Consider the following 19,818-nt stretch of genomic DNA (forward strand, 5'->3'; position numbering starts at 1 on the left):
GAGTCGAAACGACGGCCCCCATGGCGGAGAGTCAGTCAGCGGCCGGGCAGGGAGAACCCGCGTCCCTGGGCGGCTCTGGAGTCTCCGGTGCCGAGTCCGAGAGTCGGCGGCGGCTGAGCGAGCTGCGCGTAATCGACCTGCGGGCTGAACTGAAGCGCCGCAATTTGGACAGCGGCGGCAACAAGAGCGTTCTGACGGAGCGCCTGAGGAAGGTGAGCGGGGGGACGCGCCGGGGCGGGGTGGGAGTCGCAGGCGCCTGCGCGGCCCCAGCCCGCCGGGCGCCGCTGAGGAAAATGGCGCCAAACGGCCTCGGAGCGGAGGGAGAGGGGCGGCGGGGAGCCTGCGGGGCCCTGTGTGCGCCGGGAGTGTGGCCCCTGCCGGGCTGTCCCAGATGAGACCACCGGTCTCATGTGGTAGCGGGGGTGGGGTACGCGCCCGTCTGGCGTTGCCCTCCCCTCAGCGAGCCCCCGCCTCCGGTTCCCCAGCGCCGCAGAGCACAGCGAGGCAGCCGTGGCGCTCGGCCCCAGTGTTTCTGGCCTCATGCATCGCTGGGTTTTGCGCCCTGCATTGAGCTCCTGGATTTACAGTTCTGTATGCTGTCTACCAGGTTTTTCCCTGCCTACTCTTCCCCACCCCCACCTCGGCTTTCTAGCTCGCAGCCTGTACAGCGTAGCCTCATCAGAATGTTTGGTATGTTAGTCTAGCATGTGGACCGCCTTCACTGAACTGATGCTTGCTGTCTCCTGGAGCCAAATTTGTTGTTGCAATATTTGTTGTTGCAAAGACTCTGTTGCAATGCCTCCGGGTATCTCTGCGCTGCTGCAAACGCTGCAGGACTGACTTATTTTGTTTATAGGTTATACTGCTGACAGCTTTCCAGAAACTTTACACCAACATGTTACTGTTTCCTGTGTACTTGTTGCTTTGATCTGATGGTCTTTGGTTTGCATATCCAAGCTGCTGCTAATTCAAAGCGCTGGATTCTTGTTTGGGTATTTTTCTGCCTCTGGTGTCCAGCTTTTGAACTCAGCAGAAACGCACAAATGGAATTTTTACGTCTGTCGTGATATCTGTCTTTGTCTTTTCCCCTTAATAGGCTATTGAGGAGGAAGGGGGGAATCCTGATGAAATTCCAGTGGTTTCAGAAAATATCATGAAGAAAACTCCAAAAAGAAGCAGCAAAGGTACAGGGCAGTTAGGGAGGATCTCCACCCCATCCCCCTTGAGTTTTCTAGCAACTTTTACTCATGAAATGGAACCTTGCTAATCTGTTTTCTGAAGTCTGGTTTTCCTTTTGGGGAAGTGCTTGGCTTAATTTTGGCACTGTCGCTGAATGTTTTGCAATCACAAAACTACAGCTAACATTACTTGCTTGAGCCAGATTTTGGTAATACTGGTTTTCTGCAGGAAATTAAGAACAGTTGAGTCTTCTGTTCCTTGATTCTGTCCTTTAATGACATAAGTTACTGGTATTTTTCTCTATATTTGTGCTCAGGTTTCCAGGGATGGATGGTATGGTATTAAACGTAATTTATTCACAGGACTTCATGTAGTTTATTAAGGAAGGATTTGGTCCACTCAAAGGGTCTGTTGGCTTGTTCTCAGAGTTCCCTGAAATTTGTAGCAGGAGTTACTGAAGCAGTGTCAGTGTTTTTAAAATAGATAATTGGTGGTTTTATGTGACCGTACCTTCACTTTTGAGAAATGTAAGGGGGTTTTTTGAGTTAGAAATGCAGTTTCTAGCAATTTCAATATTCAAAAAAGTTCTATGTAGTGTGTTATGCTTATGTTTCATAGATAATAACAGTCTCATTTTTCTCCCCAGAAGACTAGTTTTTAATCAAAATCTGAAATTGGATATGTTTTTAAGGCTTTCTCTATGCATGATTTTTCTGGTGGTGAGACATAGTCTTACATAATCCTTATTTTAAAAAATAATTGCTGTTTTTCTAAAACAGTCAGTTAGCAGTTTGATCTTATTTTGTAACCAGATAATGTTGAAACTTAACTTTTTGTGTTAGAGCTGAGCAGAATAACTAGTTTAGAGGAAGAATTTTAATCAAATTACTGATACTGATTTAAATAAAATGTGAATTTGTGAGATGAAGCTTGATTGTTTTGCCAACTGATTTGTTTGACCTGGATTTTTGTTGCGTCCAATTTGGAGTAATGACATTTGTTTGCAAACTAAAATGTGAAATTTTAAATGGATGGAGAACAAATGTCACAACTGTATGTAAAAGCAGAGACATCTTTGGTAGTCATGATCATTGTCAGGTCTGAGAAAAATACTTAATGTAATGTTGGGATGGAAATAGATGAGATGTTCCTCTTAGCTCTAAAACCCCTTTCCCCCCCCTTTTTTTTTTATTGTAATGTGCTTACGTTTTTTTGAGGAAAATAACATTCATGAAAGATGAAACTGCTCTGAATTTGAGGAATTCCTATTTGGTGCTGTTGAAACTAGCCGACTGTTTTCAGTAACATTAGTTCTGATGTTATGTGTCCAGCTGGTGAACAGAGCACTGCAGTAATGCTTACGCATAGAGTGGGGGGGGGTTCATTGTTTTGTGTTGGGTTCTTTGTTTGGTTGCTTTTTTCTTTTTTTTCTTCTAGTAAATGTCTGTCAAGACACGTTAAGATAAATTACTGCGGTCTCAGCTGAGCCAAATGTTCTAAGGGTAGTGCACAGTGGTGCTTCTTGAACTCATGATAGACCTTGGACTGTAGCATGTTTGTCAGTTACTGAACTGGGATGGTATAGGAACACTCAGTTGTGGAAAATAAGGAAAAAGCAGATAGCTAAACTGGATGGAATACCAACTCTGATGAAAAAAATAAAACTTGAAGGATGCATGTTGTTACCTTCTTTTTATTCTAACGATCATAATATTGTTAGGACGTAGACCAGATGAAGAGGGAGTAGAAGATAATGGCCTGGAAGAGGATTCGGGAGATGGACAGGTATGTGAGGCTCTGTTTGAAGCAAAGTAATGATAGCATCATTTTCAAATTACAATGACTACTATATATACTTTTTTTCTTTTTACAGGAGGATATTGAAGCAAGTTTGGATAACTTGCAGGATATTGACATGATGGATATTAGTGTGTTAGATGAAGCTGAAATAGATAATGGCAATGCGGTAGATTGCGGAGAGGATTACAGTGCTGATAATATTCTTGACTCACTGTCTGATAGTAAAGAAAATGCTGATGCAGAAGTGAAAGAACTTCCAGATCAGCCTACAGAATATACTGTAGGTAACTTGGAGGCATCCCCACAATTTTCAGAAATTAAAGAAGAATCAAGAGAAATACCAGTAGTGATGGTATGCATCTCTCATGTGTGTGGAATCAGATTCTTTTTTCCTTTTTTTTTTTTTTTTTATTTTTTTTTTCTTTTGAATTGAACAGTAAAACAGTAGCTAAAGAGTATTTGAAACCATCTGGGGCTCTACCAGTTCTCATGGTCATTGCTTTTTCTTTTACGTTTTTGTGGAAATAGCATTTTTAATTTTAAAATGCTTAGATTTTGTTTGTACACATATGACTGTACGAATCGGTAGTAATCCAAAAAGCATTTGTTTTAATCATGCTTTGAACTCTGTACTTCACCTTATGTTTATGTTCCCATTTTCATATCTTTGCTTCATTTAGGAGGACCTGGGTGGCATACAAATACTGTAACCTTATTCACTTCAGCTGAACAGCAACGTTCTGGGAACTATATTCTAGATATTTTTTTTGTTGAGCTAGCTGTTGAAATTATTTTTACATTGGCTGTCTGTGTTTGGCTGTTGCACTGCTTATATGGCATTGTCCATCCTAGCTTAGAAGATAATGTTTTTCCCCAAAGTCAAGTGTTTATCTCCTGCAATGTACAACAAAACATTTTGAAGAAAGTTATTTCTGTCCCATCTAATAGGGAAGTATTGCTCTTTGTTGTGTGTGCACATTGTGTCATCTGAGATCCTAAAGTTGGGTTGTTCCTTGCCCCCCAAATTTGAAAGTTGCAGAAATAAGCTTAACCCCCTATTCCCAAGCATATCCCTGCCTCACACAAGTCATATAGAAATACCCAGAAAGTAGGTTTATTCCGGGACTAAACTGCCAGACTCCAGGTCAGCTCCTGCGGTCTTCTTTTATCAGTGAAGTAAACAGTTATTGAGTCCAGTAGACTTTTTTGGCTCTGTGTTGTTGCTGTAAATAAGAAAAAAAGTCTAAGAAAGCTTGCTGTTGATATCTCCGTCCTTAAAGGATTTTTGTGAGACAACCAACATATTTGAGAGGTAATGAGAAGGCTTATTCAGTTGGTGGGGATTGGGAAGAGGTATGGGGGTCACTGGTCAGTTTTTACCCTTGGATCCTAGATAGATTTGCTTAATCAGTTGTTAGTGGAAATAAAATCTTCAATTTCTCATTCAGGTTTCATTCACAATACCATTCCTTTATAGGTAACAAAATGTCTTCTGTTTACATTTTAAAGGTAGAGGTTGAAGATGTTGGGAACAGTTTAGATGCTGCTTCAGCTGATTTAACCGTAATAAAGGTAAATGGTAACTGATTTTTCTTTACAAGCAAAAAGGCATAATACATGCCATATAAACTGTATGCTGAAACAGTACACGTACAGGTAGTACACAGTGAGTGCATTCTTACTCTGCAAAGAATAGGACCTCTAGGAATGAGAAATACCTTTCTAATTATGTGGACGAAGATACATGTATGTATCTTATCAGGTCATAAATATATGATGTATATATTATACTGAGTTTAGGTAGTAGACTGGATTCTTTCTATCTGTTGTATAGACTGACTCGGTGCCTTGTGTTATGTCGAAGTTCCATTTAAAATGTATGTATCCCACGTTGACAAGAAAGCTGACACTGATCTGTTCGTGAAATACTGGCCTTGTTTCCAGATCACTTGTGGTAGGTTAAGGACACTTGTAGCTCCAGGTGAAGCTGGTGTTTCTATGAATCCTGTTTTCAGAAAGCAGAATCCATACAGTGGACTCTAGAGAAGGATAACACAAAGATAGGTTTGCTTTATGCTGCTTACTTTTGTTGATTTATTTACCCATGTGAATGTGTACTATGTGTTCAATGGGTGTCTGAATTTGAGAAATACAGATATTTTCACACATTTCATAAAACTGGAAGATGTAAAAAAGTAATGTTAAACCTTGTGGGGAATTTATTTAAAGTTAAACATTTTCAAAGCTGAAATAGGCTAAATTTTAGTAAGCTCGCGAAATTGTCTCCTTTCTTGGACGGGTGAGAGGTGTCATTAAGAGTAACAATGGACTTCTTATGAATAGTGATATTTCTCCTTTTTTTAATCTCTTTCACTACAGGAACTTGAAGAGTTACCTTTGGAGCCAGGTACTGGTTTTTGTTTTCTTGTATGGTTTTGTTTTTTGTTTAGTTTTTTGTTTTGTTTAAATTAAAAAAAAAAGTTCTGGGCATTGAAACAGTTTCATTCTTCATTAATTCTTTTTATGTCCCTGGTTGTTTGGTTTTTTCTTTTTTTTTCTTTTTTTTCCCTTTTTTTTTTTTTTTTTTGTTTGGTTTTTAAATGCATTACTGTAGTGTACGTTATTATGGTGGACAATCCAGGTCATACAGGGTCATAGAGATTGGAAACCCAGTCATATCACCAGATCTGTGGATAACCACTTTTTGAAAATACGTATTTAATGTGATGAAACTGTTCCATAGAACTGTTACCTACAGTGGAGTTAAGGAATGAGCCTTAAATATGCAAAGGTTCTAAAAACAGATCTTGTGATATCACATTGTACTGCAGTTCTATGAATATAAATACAGGAGTGTAGGTAATTCAGAGCTTTGGTACAGAACAGAAATTAAAGAATGACTGGACATCAGAAGAAGGAATACACTGTCATCACAGGAATTTTCTACAGATCCTATTCACTTTCTGGACTGCAAACACACTCATGCACCATCAGAAGATGCCCAGTTCTCATGTTGGACTGTCTGCTAAAAGAATTTCACGGAAATTTGGAAATTGAACTCTCAGTACCTTGATACGTTCAGTTAAGCATCTCGGACTCTGGAAGCTAACTAGAGAAGAAACAGAGCTGAATGATTTCGTGAAGAATATCAAGGATCAGCCAGAAGGTTTTTGTTAAATCTGTGGGGGCATTTTTCTTCCCTGTTAACACTTTAGGGCTGATGTGGTAGTTTGTCAGAGAGCAGTTAGCGTAGTGCTTTTAACACTGTGTACACTAGGGTTTTCCAATCTCTGTGTAGCTTAGAAGTTCTCTTGGTGTTAGTGTGGCAGCCATGCCAGTTCCACATTTGTGATTGCTGTATTTCCCTGGTGATTAAATCTTGTGCCATTCTATTCCTGTTAAATCCGTAGAAAATGAGAAAATACTCGACATTTTGGGGGAAACTTGTAAATCTGAGCTCCTTAACGAAGAAACTTCCGAAGCGGAGCGGCCACATGCACAGGAAGCAAGTAACGTGGTGCCAGGCAAGAGGCTAGCAGAGGAAGAGGACGCTCTTGCTGCCACTCAGTTGGAGGAAGATGCTTTAGATTTGGACAGCAAATCGGCACAAGCTATGGCAAGGAAGGAAGCAAAGCGTTTAGTTGTAGCAAAAGGGGAGACAAGTGAACAGACAATAGAGGAAGAGAACGCGGACTCTGAATGTTTAGTAGTAGAGACCCTAAGCGATCAGAGTAGCAAACGCTCCCAAGGCCTGGAAGCCTCTAGTGGGGAAACAGCGGAAAAAGGCCCAGGTCCCGAAGCCAAAGATAGCAAAGAAGATGCCAAGAAAACAGAAGAGAAAGCTAATTCTGAGGAATCCCCTGCCACTAAAGAGTCCTCAACCAGTGAGGGCGGTGATCAGAAAAAGAGGTTTGTTTTTTCTCCGTTATAGACCAGATGCTATCTTTTTTTCATTGGTCGTTAAGTGATGCGCATAAGCTGTTTCCTTCAATTGGCCACCGAGACTGATGAAATTGTAGCCTGTTCCTAAAGAGTCTGTTTTGTTTCTCCATGTGCAGGTATTTTTTTTTTTTTTTAAACACAGAGGGTTTGATTTCTTTCCTTCCTCAACCTTCAAAGGTTGTTTCCTTAAATTGCTCTTATTTCTGTCATCTGCAAAGCAGAATTGTCCGTTTAAGGATATGAATTCGTATTTCCTGTCACTCTTGTATAAATTTGCAGAGATAGTTTTAATTTCAGAACTAATTTTCTGGTAGGTATCCAGTTTTAGTGCACAATCTAGAATTAACTTCCTTTTGGCATATGAACAGTTGAATAACACGGTGTTTTGTCTTTAGCCCTGTTGAGGAGGACAAAGAATCAAAGATAATCTCAAAGGATGAGAAAGGTATGTTTTGGTTGTTTGGTTTTTTCGTTGGTTTGTGGGTTTTTTTTAAGTACAGATGGCTTGAAAAAAAATGTTATGGGGTCACATCTAACCATTATTTGTGAAGTAAACAAAGGAGTGAATGGAGTAATAGTTCTACTTGCTTTTTGACTTGCCTTTTTTGCATTGCTTATTTTTTGTGTTTTGTTAATTGCCTAAGCGTGTGTATATCTTGACTGTAATAGCTATATTGGAGTTCCGCTAGCTGTGTGAATTGTGATATATACCAACAAAACCAGCATTTGTCTTGGAAAATCTCAACAGATGACTAAATTGATAGTGTTATATACTCTGTGTAGCAATTCTGGTGAGGACTGGTGTTAATTTGGTGAACCCTCAGTGCAGTTGTAACATGGGCTTTCAAAGTATTAGTTGTAAATTTCAGTTTATGTAATTTCTGTGAACTTACAAACTGATGAAATTTTAAAAAAAGTGTCTTGTGAATTGACATTTAGTAATTGGTAATTCTCGGGAAAGTGATTGAAGTGTAGAAAGACAATATGTAGATGAAACCTCATTAATTAATTAACCTATTCAAATGCACATCAAGTCTGGAGTTCAGAAGTTCATTGTTGCAGGCTGCAGTGTGTCTATTGATTTTAAGATTGATTGGAAGAGCTAGAAGCAAAATTGCATTTGAAGAGGTTTATGAAGAAAAAAATGGGAATTTGTAGGGCAGTTACTGTTTCGCTGTTCTGTTCTTGTGCTACATGTTCTTCTATGTTTGGCTTTTTTTATTTACTTTAGCCCGTGTGGGTACTGGTTCTGGCAGAAATTTGTGGGTTAGTGGACTTTCATCATCTACTAGAGCTACAGACTTGAAGAATCTTTTCAGCAAGTATGGAAAGGTATGTAGTAGATAGGTAAATTAACAAGCCATTGTATCAGTTTAAAAGGATGACCTGAAATTTAGTTTTTACTTAGCTTTCTTCTGTTCTTTTGAAACTCTGTATCAGAAAGTAGCATACTTCATAAAGAAGTTTGTCTGAAATGGGGGGGAGGCAGCCAGAAATCCAGGTTTCAAAGAACTTCTATGCAGATAACCTGTAAAAACGAGGCAGTTCTTGACAGGAGACATTAGTGGGTCATCATCTAGGGTGCTTTATAGTCTAATTATACTTCTTGCATGTCCAGCAATAGTTAATACTGCTTTAAACTGTTGCATTTCAAGAGCCACTCCTTTGAGACATCTAGTCGCAAGGGCAGGCTTCCATTTGTTATTCAGTGCCAGCTAGGATACGAGAGAAGTTGTGAAAGGGAATTCTTTCCATGACTATCTCCGCTTCCTCCTAATACATTTCTGAATGTGATGTTAAATGTTTGTTTCACCTAAGCATGTGCCTCTGCGCTGTCAGAGATTGTCATCTGTTTAAAGAAGCTAGCAGAGGTGTTCTGTAAGAAAATACAAAATGGTCATAGGTTGCTTTTTTATTATTTTTATTATTGCATCCCTACTCTCACCTACATGTATGTATATATGTCTTCCTTAAGTTACTGACCTGCTCAGCAACTTGAAGATGAATTTTCTGAGCTGATTATTATGGCGGTCTCTTTTTCTGCAGAGCTGTATGAACAATTTATTCTGCAGTCATATTTATCTGTTTCGTAGAATTTTGTGTTTGTTTTATACTTTTTTCAGAACAGATGTGGAATAATCTGAAGTTTGAACCTTTTCAGCTGTACTTGTTTTGCTGTTGCCATGGGTGTAAACGCTGTTCACATATTCTGTGAAGTAGTCTTTAGTGAGGCACTTCTAGAAGATGGTTGGCCTGACTGTATAGAGATCGACTGAAAACGATAACTTTGCTGTCTGTCAAACAAACCTAGCAACGTTGTAGTCTGAGAATGCTGATGGAATGTTGGGTGCTGAGCGGATTTCCTCCCTGTTGAAAGTGGATAGTGCTATAAGGTTTGGAACTGGCAGACAGCTGCTGAAAGATGGGGACAGCCATTTCAGTAGGGCCTGTAGCAATAGGACAATGATTTTAAAGTAGAAGAGGATACAGACTAGATACAAGAAAAAAATGTTTTTGATGATGAGGGTGGTGAAACACTGAAACAGGTTGCTCAGGGAAATTGTAGATGGCCCATCCCCGCAAACATTCAAGGTCAGGTGTGATGGGGCTCTGAGTAACACGGTATAGTTGAAGATGTCCCTGCATATGGCAGGGGGGGTGGTCTAGATGACCTTTAAAGGTCCCTTCCAACCCAAACTGGTTTATGATTCTACAAAATGGTGATTAAGTTAGAATTTATTTGGAGACAGATCTGCAAACACAAAATAATTTTTTTCCCAAAGGTGGTGGGTGCGAAAGTAGTAACAAATGCTCGCAGTCCTGGTGCTCGCTGTTACGGCTTTGTTACAATGTCAACATCTGAAGAAGCCACTAAGTGCATTAATCATCTCCACAGAACAGAGCTGCATGGAAAAATGATTTCTGTGGAAAAGGTAAGTGGTAGCTATTCCATGACAGCGTAATGAAGATAAAGGTGTCCAAGTTCAATATCTGTCTGCTAATATAAAAATATTTCTGGCTAAAATTCTAGGCAAAAAATGAACCAGCTGGGAAAAAGCCTTCAGACAAAAAGGAAGGTGAAACAAGGAAGGAGAAGGACAGGCACCATTCTGCAGAGTCCAAATCTGAGAAGTAAAGTGTTTTTTGGTATTTTTCTGTCTTAAAGGCCACTCATTTGAAATGCAGCCACATGACCGAAGTGAAGAGTAGGTGTAATAAATCTTGATTTGCTGCTTCGTACTGCATCTGAAATAGGAGGAATACTTGAAAAATTTAAATTGGTGTTCTGCAGCAGTAAGCACGTCTTAATTGGCCCTCTGATCAGAAATACGGTGCTCTTCAGGGTTTAGTGTCAAGACTTGTCAGTTATATCAGGAGATACTCAACCAACTTGTTTATAGATAAACCCTTATTTTTATCAGAATCATTCATCCTCTGATCTGACTCTAGCTTGGTCTGCTCTTCTAACTGACAAATATTTCCAGGATTTAGTCTGTCTTTTTTGATAGATTGTTCACATGGTTAGCAAGTGGTACTTCAATATTTGTTTTTCAAGTGATCTGTTGCTTTTGAAAGGGGCATTTTGCTTTACTACTTTTTGTTCTCTCATTACATTTTAAAAGATTTGGCAAAGGATATGTTTTGGCAGGCTGGTCTGCTTGCATCGGGTGTTCAAGGTATTTGTTGACAAAAGCTCTTCTGGTGGAGCTTGGCCTCTTCCTGGGTGGACCCTCTTCCCCTTACACTAAACATGAACTTTACTTATAGGCAGAACATAAGACTTGTAGCACTCAAGGTCTCCAAATATTCAGGATTATCTCTTGTTTCTCACTTTTAGTTGGCTTTAGCTTAGTATTGGTTGCTGCTCTTAATCATGCATACAAGTATCCATTGGTTTCAGCACATGGAAGGTATTTGGAGTGGGATTTTTGGGACGGGTTTTGTGTTGAGCTTTTTTTGGGTTGGGTGTGGGATTTTTGGGGTGTTTGGGGTTTGGTTTTTTTTTTTTTGACATCTCTGGCTTGATTGGATTGGTTATATTGCACTTTTTGTTAGGTTCTCTATTAAAGCAAAGTTTACCTATAGGTCCATTGGTATTAAGAAGGAGGAGAAGACAGACAAAAAAGATGATGTGAAGAAATCAGAGAAAGATGGAAAAGATGAAAAAGAAGGAAAAGAGAAAGATGACCAAAAGGCTGGATCCTCTGATAGATCTAGGGCAAGCAAATCAGGTAATTCTATCTGCCTTTCAGAAATTTTTTCAAGGATACTTGTTTTAAAAAAACTAATTAAAAAAACTGGTACAAAGAATATAAGCGACTGTGACAGAGCTTCTACTTTGCATCCAAAATAAAATTTCCTGCATCAGCTAAGAAGGAAATGGAAGAACAAGCATAAGCATTTAGAATTGTGGCTGATTAGAAGACTTCATCTTCTGCAGACCTCAGTGTTCTTGTTAGATGTGATTCATAATTCAGTAAAAAAGCCATAAAGTGTACTTAGTAATACTGAAGTTTTGCTGGTGAACAAAAACCACCAGAAGATACCTTGAAATGTTTTTTTGACTTTTTTTTTTTTTTTTTTTTTGCTAGTAACTTAGCAACAAAATTTTCATAATTACTGGGCTTTATAAATAGTCAAAGTAGCAAGCCATGAATTTTATGGGCTATTACTGGGTTTAGATCTGACACAGTTTGTGGTTCTGTGTGCTTTTTTTTTTTTTTTTTTTTTTTAAACTATGGCAAAGGGATGTATTTTGCAGACAGAAGAATTAAACTAAATTTGCTTTCTCTTAACTGTCATCCCTACCAGAAAAGACTACTGTAATTTTGTGATCGCTTTACTACCCCCATCCCCAACTTGGCCAAATCTTGGTCAGCTATTTAAATCATAAACATATTCTTCTGTATGTTATTTAAAACCTCAATAAAATAACATTTTACTGTTTAGTATCTGCATGGTTTTAAATCTCACAGGAGTTTTTGCATGTCTTGCATATTATTTAGTCTCAGATGTATTTTGTTTTCTAGCAAGTCGAGGAACTGAAAGGACAGTGGTAATGGATAAATCTAAAGGAGAACCAGTTATTAGTGTGAAAACTTCAACATCAAAAGAGAGGGTAAGTACAACTTCCAGAGAAGCCTTTGTGTAAAAGTAGGTGTCATACAGCTTTACGTGCATATAATTGAAGGGTTTTTTTGCCTTGCACCTTGGGAACATGTCGCTTGTCTAAACAGCATTAGGGTGTTAATGGTGCTGCAAAGGTAAATGCTTAAGCTTCACCTTCTTTGTAGTTTTTGTCACTGTTGGCCTAGTTGAAGAAGTAGAGTTGCAATATGAAAATGGTGTTAAGATCATGTGTTTTCCAAGTGTGGAGTGTGGTGGCAGGTGACCTTTAAAGCAGTGTATTGTTTGCTACCGATGCAAGTCAGATCATGTGCTCATAGTATTAATATATATCAAAACTTCTTAGAAGTTCTAGCCAAATTTGGGGTACTTCTCCCCAGCCTACTTTTCCATGAAATTCTAACATTATTTACCTCTGGGATGGCATGATAGTCTGTTTTGTTCAGATTGGCATAAAGTAGGCCTTTTGCCTGGAAATTTTACCTCAAAATGCACCGTGTTCAGCTAGTGTATTGTTTTGATCTAATTCAGAGTACCAAAAGCCAGGATCGCAAATCAGAGAGCAAAGAAAAGCAAGATATTTTATCGTTTGATAAAATCAAAGAACAGCGAGAACGTGAACGTCAGAGACAGAGGGAGCGAGAAATCAGGGAAACAGAAAGACGCCGGTGAGTTTTGCCATTCAAAGTTTAGAGCTAAACTGGTATTTGTTTTTACTTCCCTTATCTGTGTTTTGAACTGGCTGCAAAATAGTGTCCTGCTGGCCCTCCATCACTAGTATCACAGATCGATTTGATGCTAATCTGTTGATAGAACAGATGTAATGCCAGGTTATAAAGGGTTTTACTACTGAAAGTGATCTTCTCTATGCCTTTCAGAAGACTCTTGTTGAGTAACAACTTTGGTAGGTGCTTTCAGGTCTTGCATTCACCATTATCACGTTTGAATTTCCATGCTTGGTTTTTCCTTGGAAGTTTGTAAATACTTTCTGTTTGTCAGACTTTTGTCTTGGACATGCTGTCCTCTATGAAAGCTTTTTCAGAGCTGACTTAGAGTAGATGCTGTGTTACTCATGCAGAATGCTTAACCTTGCTTCTTTCGTTCATATGGACTTAAAAACTTGGACTTAAAGATTCTCAATTCAAAACAAAATATATCTCTGTTGATTAGAGAGAGGGAGAGGCGAGAACGAGAACAACGTCTTCAAGCTATTCATGAGCGGGATGAAAGACAGAGGCTCCAGAGAGAGCGAGAACGACTTGAATTTCAAAGGCAGCGTCTTGACAGAGAGCGCTTGGAGAGGGAGAGACTGGAGAGAGAAAGAATGCACATAGAGCAGGAGAGGAGGCGAGAACAGGAACGAATCCAGAGAGAGAGGGAAGAGCTGCGACGTCAGCAGGAACAGCTACGCTACGAACAAGAACGGCGATCTGCCATGAGAAGGCCTTATGATCCTGACGGCAGGTAGTAACTGCAGTGAGAATCCAGACTTTTCGACCACAGCCAGTTACAGATAGAATGTTCTAGAGCCTGTGTAAATTGTGATTACTCTTGCTAAACCAGTCATGGGAGCTCACAACTGAAAGACCATTTAGAAGTTTTATCTTCAGAAAGAGAAAATGTCATACTTGTATATCTGTAAGCACAATTTTATTACAGCAGGTTTTAAATTCTTAATTCCCGAAGAGAAGTGACAGAGAATAGAAACTGTGTGTATTGACTGTGTAGCAGTCTGTGTAGTAGACTGTGTGTAGCTAGTGGAACAGATGCTCATTCTCTTCTCATGTCAGCGTAACCTGAGATGAAGCTTTTTGTATGGTGTCGGTACACCTAGCTTCCTCTGAAACCAAAATGTGATGCCAGCTTAACACACAAAGGGTTTTGATTATAAATCAAAATAAATGTTTGGGTAATTGGATTGAATGAGGTTTGTTATCAAGAGAACAAGAAAGGAAGATTGTTTGGCGATTACTATTAATTGTGACCACCTTTGCAGGCGAGATGACCCATACTGGCCAGAAGCAAAGCGAATGGCAATGGATGATCGGTATCATTCTGAATTTAGTCGTCAAGACCGCTTCCACGACTTTGACCACAGGGATCGTGGCCGATACCAAGATCATTGTTTGGACAGGTTGGCAAGGCAGTGTCTTTTCTTTGTACAGCTTTATGGAAACTGGGTGTCTTGTTGTGGCTTACTGATGGTTTGGAGGGAGCCAAAAGAGCAAAACAAATGACCCTTGTGCATTTCTCATGTCTAATTTTATACGTGTTGCAATCCTATGTTTCCATCAGTCATGGACATACTGGAAAGAGGCTGCATAAAGATTATAAACTAAGTCCTAATGTAGTGTGCTACGATGCTGAGGGAGATCTTGTAGTTCCTCTGGAGACGTATGGAAACCTGGTTTAGTAATCCCCGTTCATTAGTCGAAGGTTTAGCCATTTGCTTTTGCTTTAAAACTTCCCTTACTTTCATCTCTGCAGCCTGACACAGATTTTTAGTTCCGCAAAATGCTACAATACTTTCTGCACAGGGCTGTTGAGACTTCTGTTTTGCTCTCCAAGGACCTTTGGCAAAAACTGTACTGCTTTGCTTTTGCTCGTAACTAATTTCTGATACTGGTAGGTTGACTCAGTATTCTCCCTTGGTGCCACCAAGTACCTGACTGGTGCTCAGTGATGCGTTGCTTACCCATACTACAGTAGTAGGTGTTACTTTGATCTCTTTCTGTGTGATGAAACAAGAACCCATTTGAGTATCTTGCCACTAAACAAACATTGGTGTTCAGCTTTACAGCTTAATGAAGACAAATTTTCCCATGCTATTTCATACAGATGTTGAAATTAACGATGACTGTGTTAATTGAACTGGAACTTCTTTTTTTTTTTTTCTTTTTTTTTTTTTTTTTTGTGTTCCAGAAGAGATGGTTCAAGAGGAATACCAGATCGAGATGGGCAGGTAGGTTATACCCAAAAAACCACTTCAGTTAAACAGCCAAAAAGATGACCCCAAAACTGAAAGAACACAGTGTGCGTGCTGTCTGCTGCTTAAACACAACCACTGCTGGGTTTAAACTGAGCGGATGTCAAGCAGCAAATGGGTTTTTTGCACACTAATGTGCAGAACACAAGTTATCTGCTTGGTATGGCAGTAGCCACAGGTTGGGGCAGGGGCGAACCTCGAAGTGATGGGAGCTACTGTACGGCATCTTTCCAGGCTGGTATGTTGCGATATAACTTTTCTGGTTAACGATCTTAGGTGTCTGTATTGCATTAAAATGGAGTTACTGTAGTGTCTTATCCTTAGCTGGCGAGGGGCCCTTTCTCTGACGTTTATCTAAATGGTTTATAGAAAATAACTGGTGTCATAATGGAAGAAGGCAGATGACTGTAAAAGGACAGGTGCAAAAACCACACCGGTATACAAAACTTTTCATTTCTGAAGATGTCTCACAAACAGAGGCTGTTACCCAGTGCGCAGCACCAATTCACACACCAAGTCGAGGTTATTTGTTTATTGCATGTCTGCGCAGAGATGGGTGCTAGGTGGTAAATCCACAAAGCTAGCCTGCCTCTTAACACACCGTCAAACACTTTATACGCTTGGAACAATTGTTTACAGTTACATTTAGTCACACTTCATTCTCAGTGGTTCTTCCAAGCCATGTCTCCATTTAAAGGTCCAGCTTTTTTTTTTTTTTTTCACTGCACATGTTCTATGTGGAGGGGGCTTTGTTAGTAGGGGGCTTCCTTTGCTCAGGGTGGATCTTTTAGTATGCCAATTAAGATAGTTCACACATAATTAAGTAATTTATGTTCAGTCTCATTAACCATTTTGTTTTCTTTGAGCTTATCTTATTATACCCCAGCTCGATTTATTTATGGTGTCTATCCTTTCTCCCAAGGCCATGCCCCACCAACTGTCTGTAACATCCTCTGTTTCTCAAACTCTCTCCTGTTCTTCCCTATAGATATTCACATATTTTATCTAAATTTCAAGTTAAATGATGGACTGGCCTTCTATTAATCATGGCCCTGCGAGCTGGTCAACTACAAAGAGAGGCAGGAAGAAGGTAGATACTCTGTGTAAAAATTAAAAATCTGGAGCTGGAATATAAGCCTTAAAAAAAACCCACCCTGCCAAACAAAAAGCCTTCTCCCACCAGTGAGCAGAGTGGAATCTGTGCCATGAAACAAAATAAACACCTAGAGTGAACTGCACATGGTAGCAACAATGGAACCAGTAAAAACTGAGACAGCTGCTGGTTTCTTTTCTGACTATAGAAAGGCTATCTCTGAGGAGCTGGATTTTTGCAATCCTAAAAGGAAACCTGGATTGAGTCTTAAGCGTAACTCTGTACCGTTTGCCTTCCAGCATTACCCAGATGAACGCCACGGAGGGCCTGACCGTCACTCCCGGGATAGTTGGGGTGGCTATGGGTCCGACAGAAGAATGAGTGAAGGGAGAGGGATACCTCCACAAACCCGGTTAGTGCATATGAAACAAAGGGAGTATATTCTGTTGTTTTCTTTAAATCTTAACACTCGGTGAACCTTTGAAGGGGGACAGCAGAAGCAATCTGACAAGTGTGAGTCCTCTCTCCAGATGGTTTCTTCAAGCATCTGGAGAAGCAAGGAATTTACACGTGTAGCTCCCCCGTGCATCAAGAGGATGGAGTGTGGCAGTGAGTAAAGAAGTGCTGCTCAGTGCATAACGATATTTTGCTTGTAAATAACTTTCTTTTCTACAGGTGAATGTCAGTCCTGTACCAGATGCTCCAGTAACGCCTACAAAAGTCTCGTTTGTGGCTAGTGGTCAGGTTTTAAGGAAATAGTCAGAATCTCTGCAGTGGTGGGAGTGGGGAACTGAGACTCAATCTGGAATCATAGCGGTTTCTCTTTAAAGCAGCTAATCAAACTAGGCATATTCCAGCTGCATAGTGCAGTTCTACATCAATATACCAGACAGAGGAATGGTAGTCGATTACTTGTTCCATATTTAAGTATCTTAGTACGTTGTGATACTGATTATGTCTCTGCAGATTAAAAAAAGATGAGCTTTGCTGTGCGAAGGGCGCTGTTCAGGAAGTTTCTTGTCATTTCTCTTTGACCAGTTTTTATTGCGATGATTTGGGTGGCTATAGATACAGCTTAATTAACAATTTAATACACTTCTTGTATGGGGTACAGTGTTTGGCTTTACCCTATGCTGCTAAATGGATAAGGGACACATCTAGAAGATGTTCTTTTATTTTTTTAAGAGATGGACGTGACTGGGGAGATCATGGTCGAAAGTTAGAGGGGCATCAAGATCGTTCATGGCAGGGAAATGTGGATGGAGGAATGATGGGACGGGATCATGAGAGATGGCAAGGTACACTTGCTGCTTACCAGTGTGATCGTGGTTTTTTCTATTAATTACTGCCGCTGAAATTCTAGCGATAGTTAAAATTCCTATGGAGCTTTAACAGCATTACCGAGAAAGCAAATAAAATTCTGGGAATGAGGTGGCTTTTTTATTGTGAAAACACAAAAGTCTGTCTTTTATTTTCTTCTCTTTTTTCTTTTTTAAATTAGGTGGTGATAGAAGCATGCCTGGTCAGTCAGGACCAGGCCATGTGATGAATCGAGGAGGGATGTCGGGGTAAGAAGCTTTGTTAGAGTGCTTATAATATTTTTATAATTAGTTAACTGATCTGTATAAAAGAAGAAATTCCTGTGTCATTTGTGAAAAATAGTACTTCCAGCTTCTACTTTACTATGGACTGGCAAGCAGAAAAAAAATAAGTGAACATCTTCTCTGAGTCACAGCAGTATTAACTTTTCTGGCTGATTTTAGATTTGTCTGGTCTCGCTTTCAGGCGCGGAGGCTTCACGCAAGTTGGAAATCAGAGCCAGATGATGCAGAGTAGTGGAATACAAGGAGTGTTTGCAGGCCAGGAGCGGACAAACAGACTGACCGAACCCCGTTTTACCCGTCGCTACTGAAAGCACTATATTATATACATATATTTTTGTTTTGTTTTTTAATGCCAGATGACAGTGGTGGTGAATTTTATTAACCAGGGTCACCTTGACTTTGTGATTACAAAAAGCAAGACTGCTGTTGCATTGTAGCCAAATATGTCAACTTGTCGGTTTGGTTTTTCTTTTTTGTAATAAACGTGTTCTTGGTCAAACTTCACTTAAAAGTTTCTGTTAGTGAAACATTCCATTTTTCAAAAATAAAATCAGTTTATGGCTACTAATTTATTGCTTCTAGAGTCTGTTAAAAGGCAGTAAGCGAAAGAGGCAATCCACTGTCAAGGCTGAGATCCTAAGGGATGAAACAACTCTGGGAGGGGGTGGATGTCTGTTCTTTGCTGCTTTTGGGAGAGGGGGAAGGGGTCAGTGGCTTTTCTGATTTTTCTTCTGATATTGCTTCCCCAGTTGTTATGTCAAAAATGAGGATGAGTAGGAAGTACCACCAGCTAAATCCAGAGGTGCTGGCACAAGGCCTTACACCATCGTTAAGTTCCCGTTTAACCACGTAGGTGTCCTGTGTTCATCTGTGAAGCTCAGTCTAGATGCTTCTCCGTCTTCTTGCCGCTCCCTCTCTGCTGCTCTCCATCACTTTTTCAGTCCTCTTGCTCCTTCTTTCTCTTCCCATCCTTCTGAGCAGCCCCCTGTGTGTTTACATGCTGCCGATCCCTCTTTGCCCTGCAAGGCCTGGGGCAGTGGTACCCCCTGTGCCCCTGCAAGGCCTGGGAGGACCCTCTCTGTCCCTCCCACCCCACCCCAGACCCTTCTGTTCCCATCATGTCTCCTCAAGCCTTTCTTGTGCCCCACAGCTTTTTTTCACTGTGGGTTTGGTTTGGGTTTTTTTTGTCCTTTATGCCATCTCAGGTCCTCTGGTCAGGCTCTGGTCCCCTTGAGGACATCTCTACTCTGCTCATGTTCCCTCCCAAGTTCCTCACCATACCCCCAAGCCTTTTGTCACTCTGCCTGAGGACGGCTCTGCTCCTTGTCCCGATTATCATGGGGCCACCCAGGTTCCCCTCGGGACACTTGATGTTCTCCAGCACGTTTTGGACCCATTTTGCTCCTTCAGAACCTCCTACAGGCAGCTTCGTGCCCAAGGAACATGCTTTTCCCCCCCCCCCCCGTGCCATCTGGGATGCCTCTGTTCAGGCCCCTGCTCGGGTCACCTCCTGGGGCTCTCCGTGCCCTCTCCACCCCTCTCCTCCCACCGATGCCTTCCTGGAGCTCCTCTATGCCCTGCAGGTCCCCATTAACTCTGCGATGCCCCTCAGCCCTTGTGCCCCCCAACACCGCCCCTGCAGTGCTCCCCAGGCTCCTGACGGGACCGGCCAAAGAGCCGCTTGCTGCTGCCGCCTGCTACCCACCACATTCCTTTTCTCCTTGATCCATCTCTTGGTCCTGTCACTCTCTCTAATGTTTCTGTCTCCATCTCTGCTCTGCTCCCTGTCCCCCATCCTCCCCCCCTAATTTTCTGTCTGTACCTCTGTCCTGCTGCCTGCCTCATGGTTTCTCGTTGTGTCCCCCGGCACAGCTCCCCTGGAGAAGGTGCCAGGAAGGAATTTGCTTGGTTTTCCTCATGCTACGCTAGTAGCCACCGGAGTGACATCTCCAAAGCACAGCTACCTCCTTTCCATGGTGAGAAGTTTAAGTGCTCGCTTTTGCACTCACACAGACTCAAATGCTCTATGGACCATCCAGCCACAGGTCCCCAGGAGAAGGTGCCATGAAGAACGTCTCTTGGTGGGT

At 40.9% G+C, this 19,818-nt stretch overlaps 1 protein-coding gene across 5 annotated transcripts; it reads left to right on the top strand.

Annotated features, from left to right (window-relative positions):
* Nucleotides 1–20: 20 nt before the first annotated feature.
* Nucleotides 21–18,299, top strand: LOC308062373 (scaffold attachment factor B1-like; the record flags this gene model as incomplete). Of its 5 annotated transcripts, XM_080383786.1 has the most annotated exons (22): nucleotides 74–212; nucleotides 486–591; nucleotides 1,097–1,184; nucleotides 2,900–2,964; nucleotides 3,053–3,331; nucleotides 4,489–4,551; nucleotides 5,359–5,386; nucleotides 6,390–6,888; nucleotides 7,317–7,366; nucleotides 8,153–8,253; nucleotides 9,705–9,854; nucleotides 9,953–10,053; nucleotides 11,008–11,153; nucleotides 11,952–12,040; nucleotides 12,580–12,716; nucleotides 13,219–13,512; nucleotides 14,045–14,182; nucleotides 14,971–15,010; nucleotides 16,427–16,539; nucleotides 17,313–17,425; nucleotides 17,629–17,695; nucleotides 17,913–18,299. In XM_080383786.1, the coding sequence occupies 21 exons, from the start codon at nucleotides 541–543 to the stop codon at nucleotides 18,037–18,039; spliced, it is 2,739 nt and encodes a 912-aa protein (XP_080239912.1). In that variant the 3' UTR covers nucleotides 18,040–18,299. The 5 variants fall into 5 exon arrangements, 4 of the variants coding, with proteins under 4 accessions (XP_080239910.1, XP_080239911.1, XP_080239913.1 ...); XM_080383784.1 differs by lacking the exon at nucleotides 486–591 and having other exon boundaries at nucleotides 21–212; XM_080383785.1 differs by lacking the exon at nucleotides 486–591 and having other exon boundaries at nucleotides 21–212; nucleotides 14,974–15,010.
* Between the last annotated feature and the right edge of the window lie 1,519 nt (nucleotides 18,300–19,818).

Source organism: Falco punctatus (genome assembly GCF_963210335.1).
Source record: "Falco punctatus genome assembly, chromosome: 4".
NCBI lineage: Eukaryota > Metazoa > Chordata > Aves > Falconiformes > Falconidae > Falco > Falco punctatus.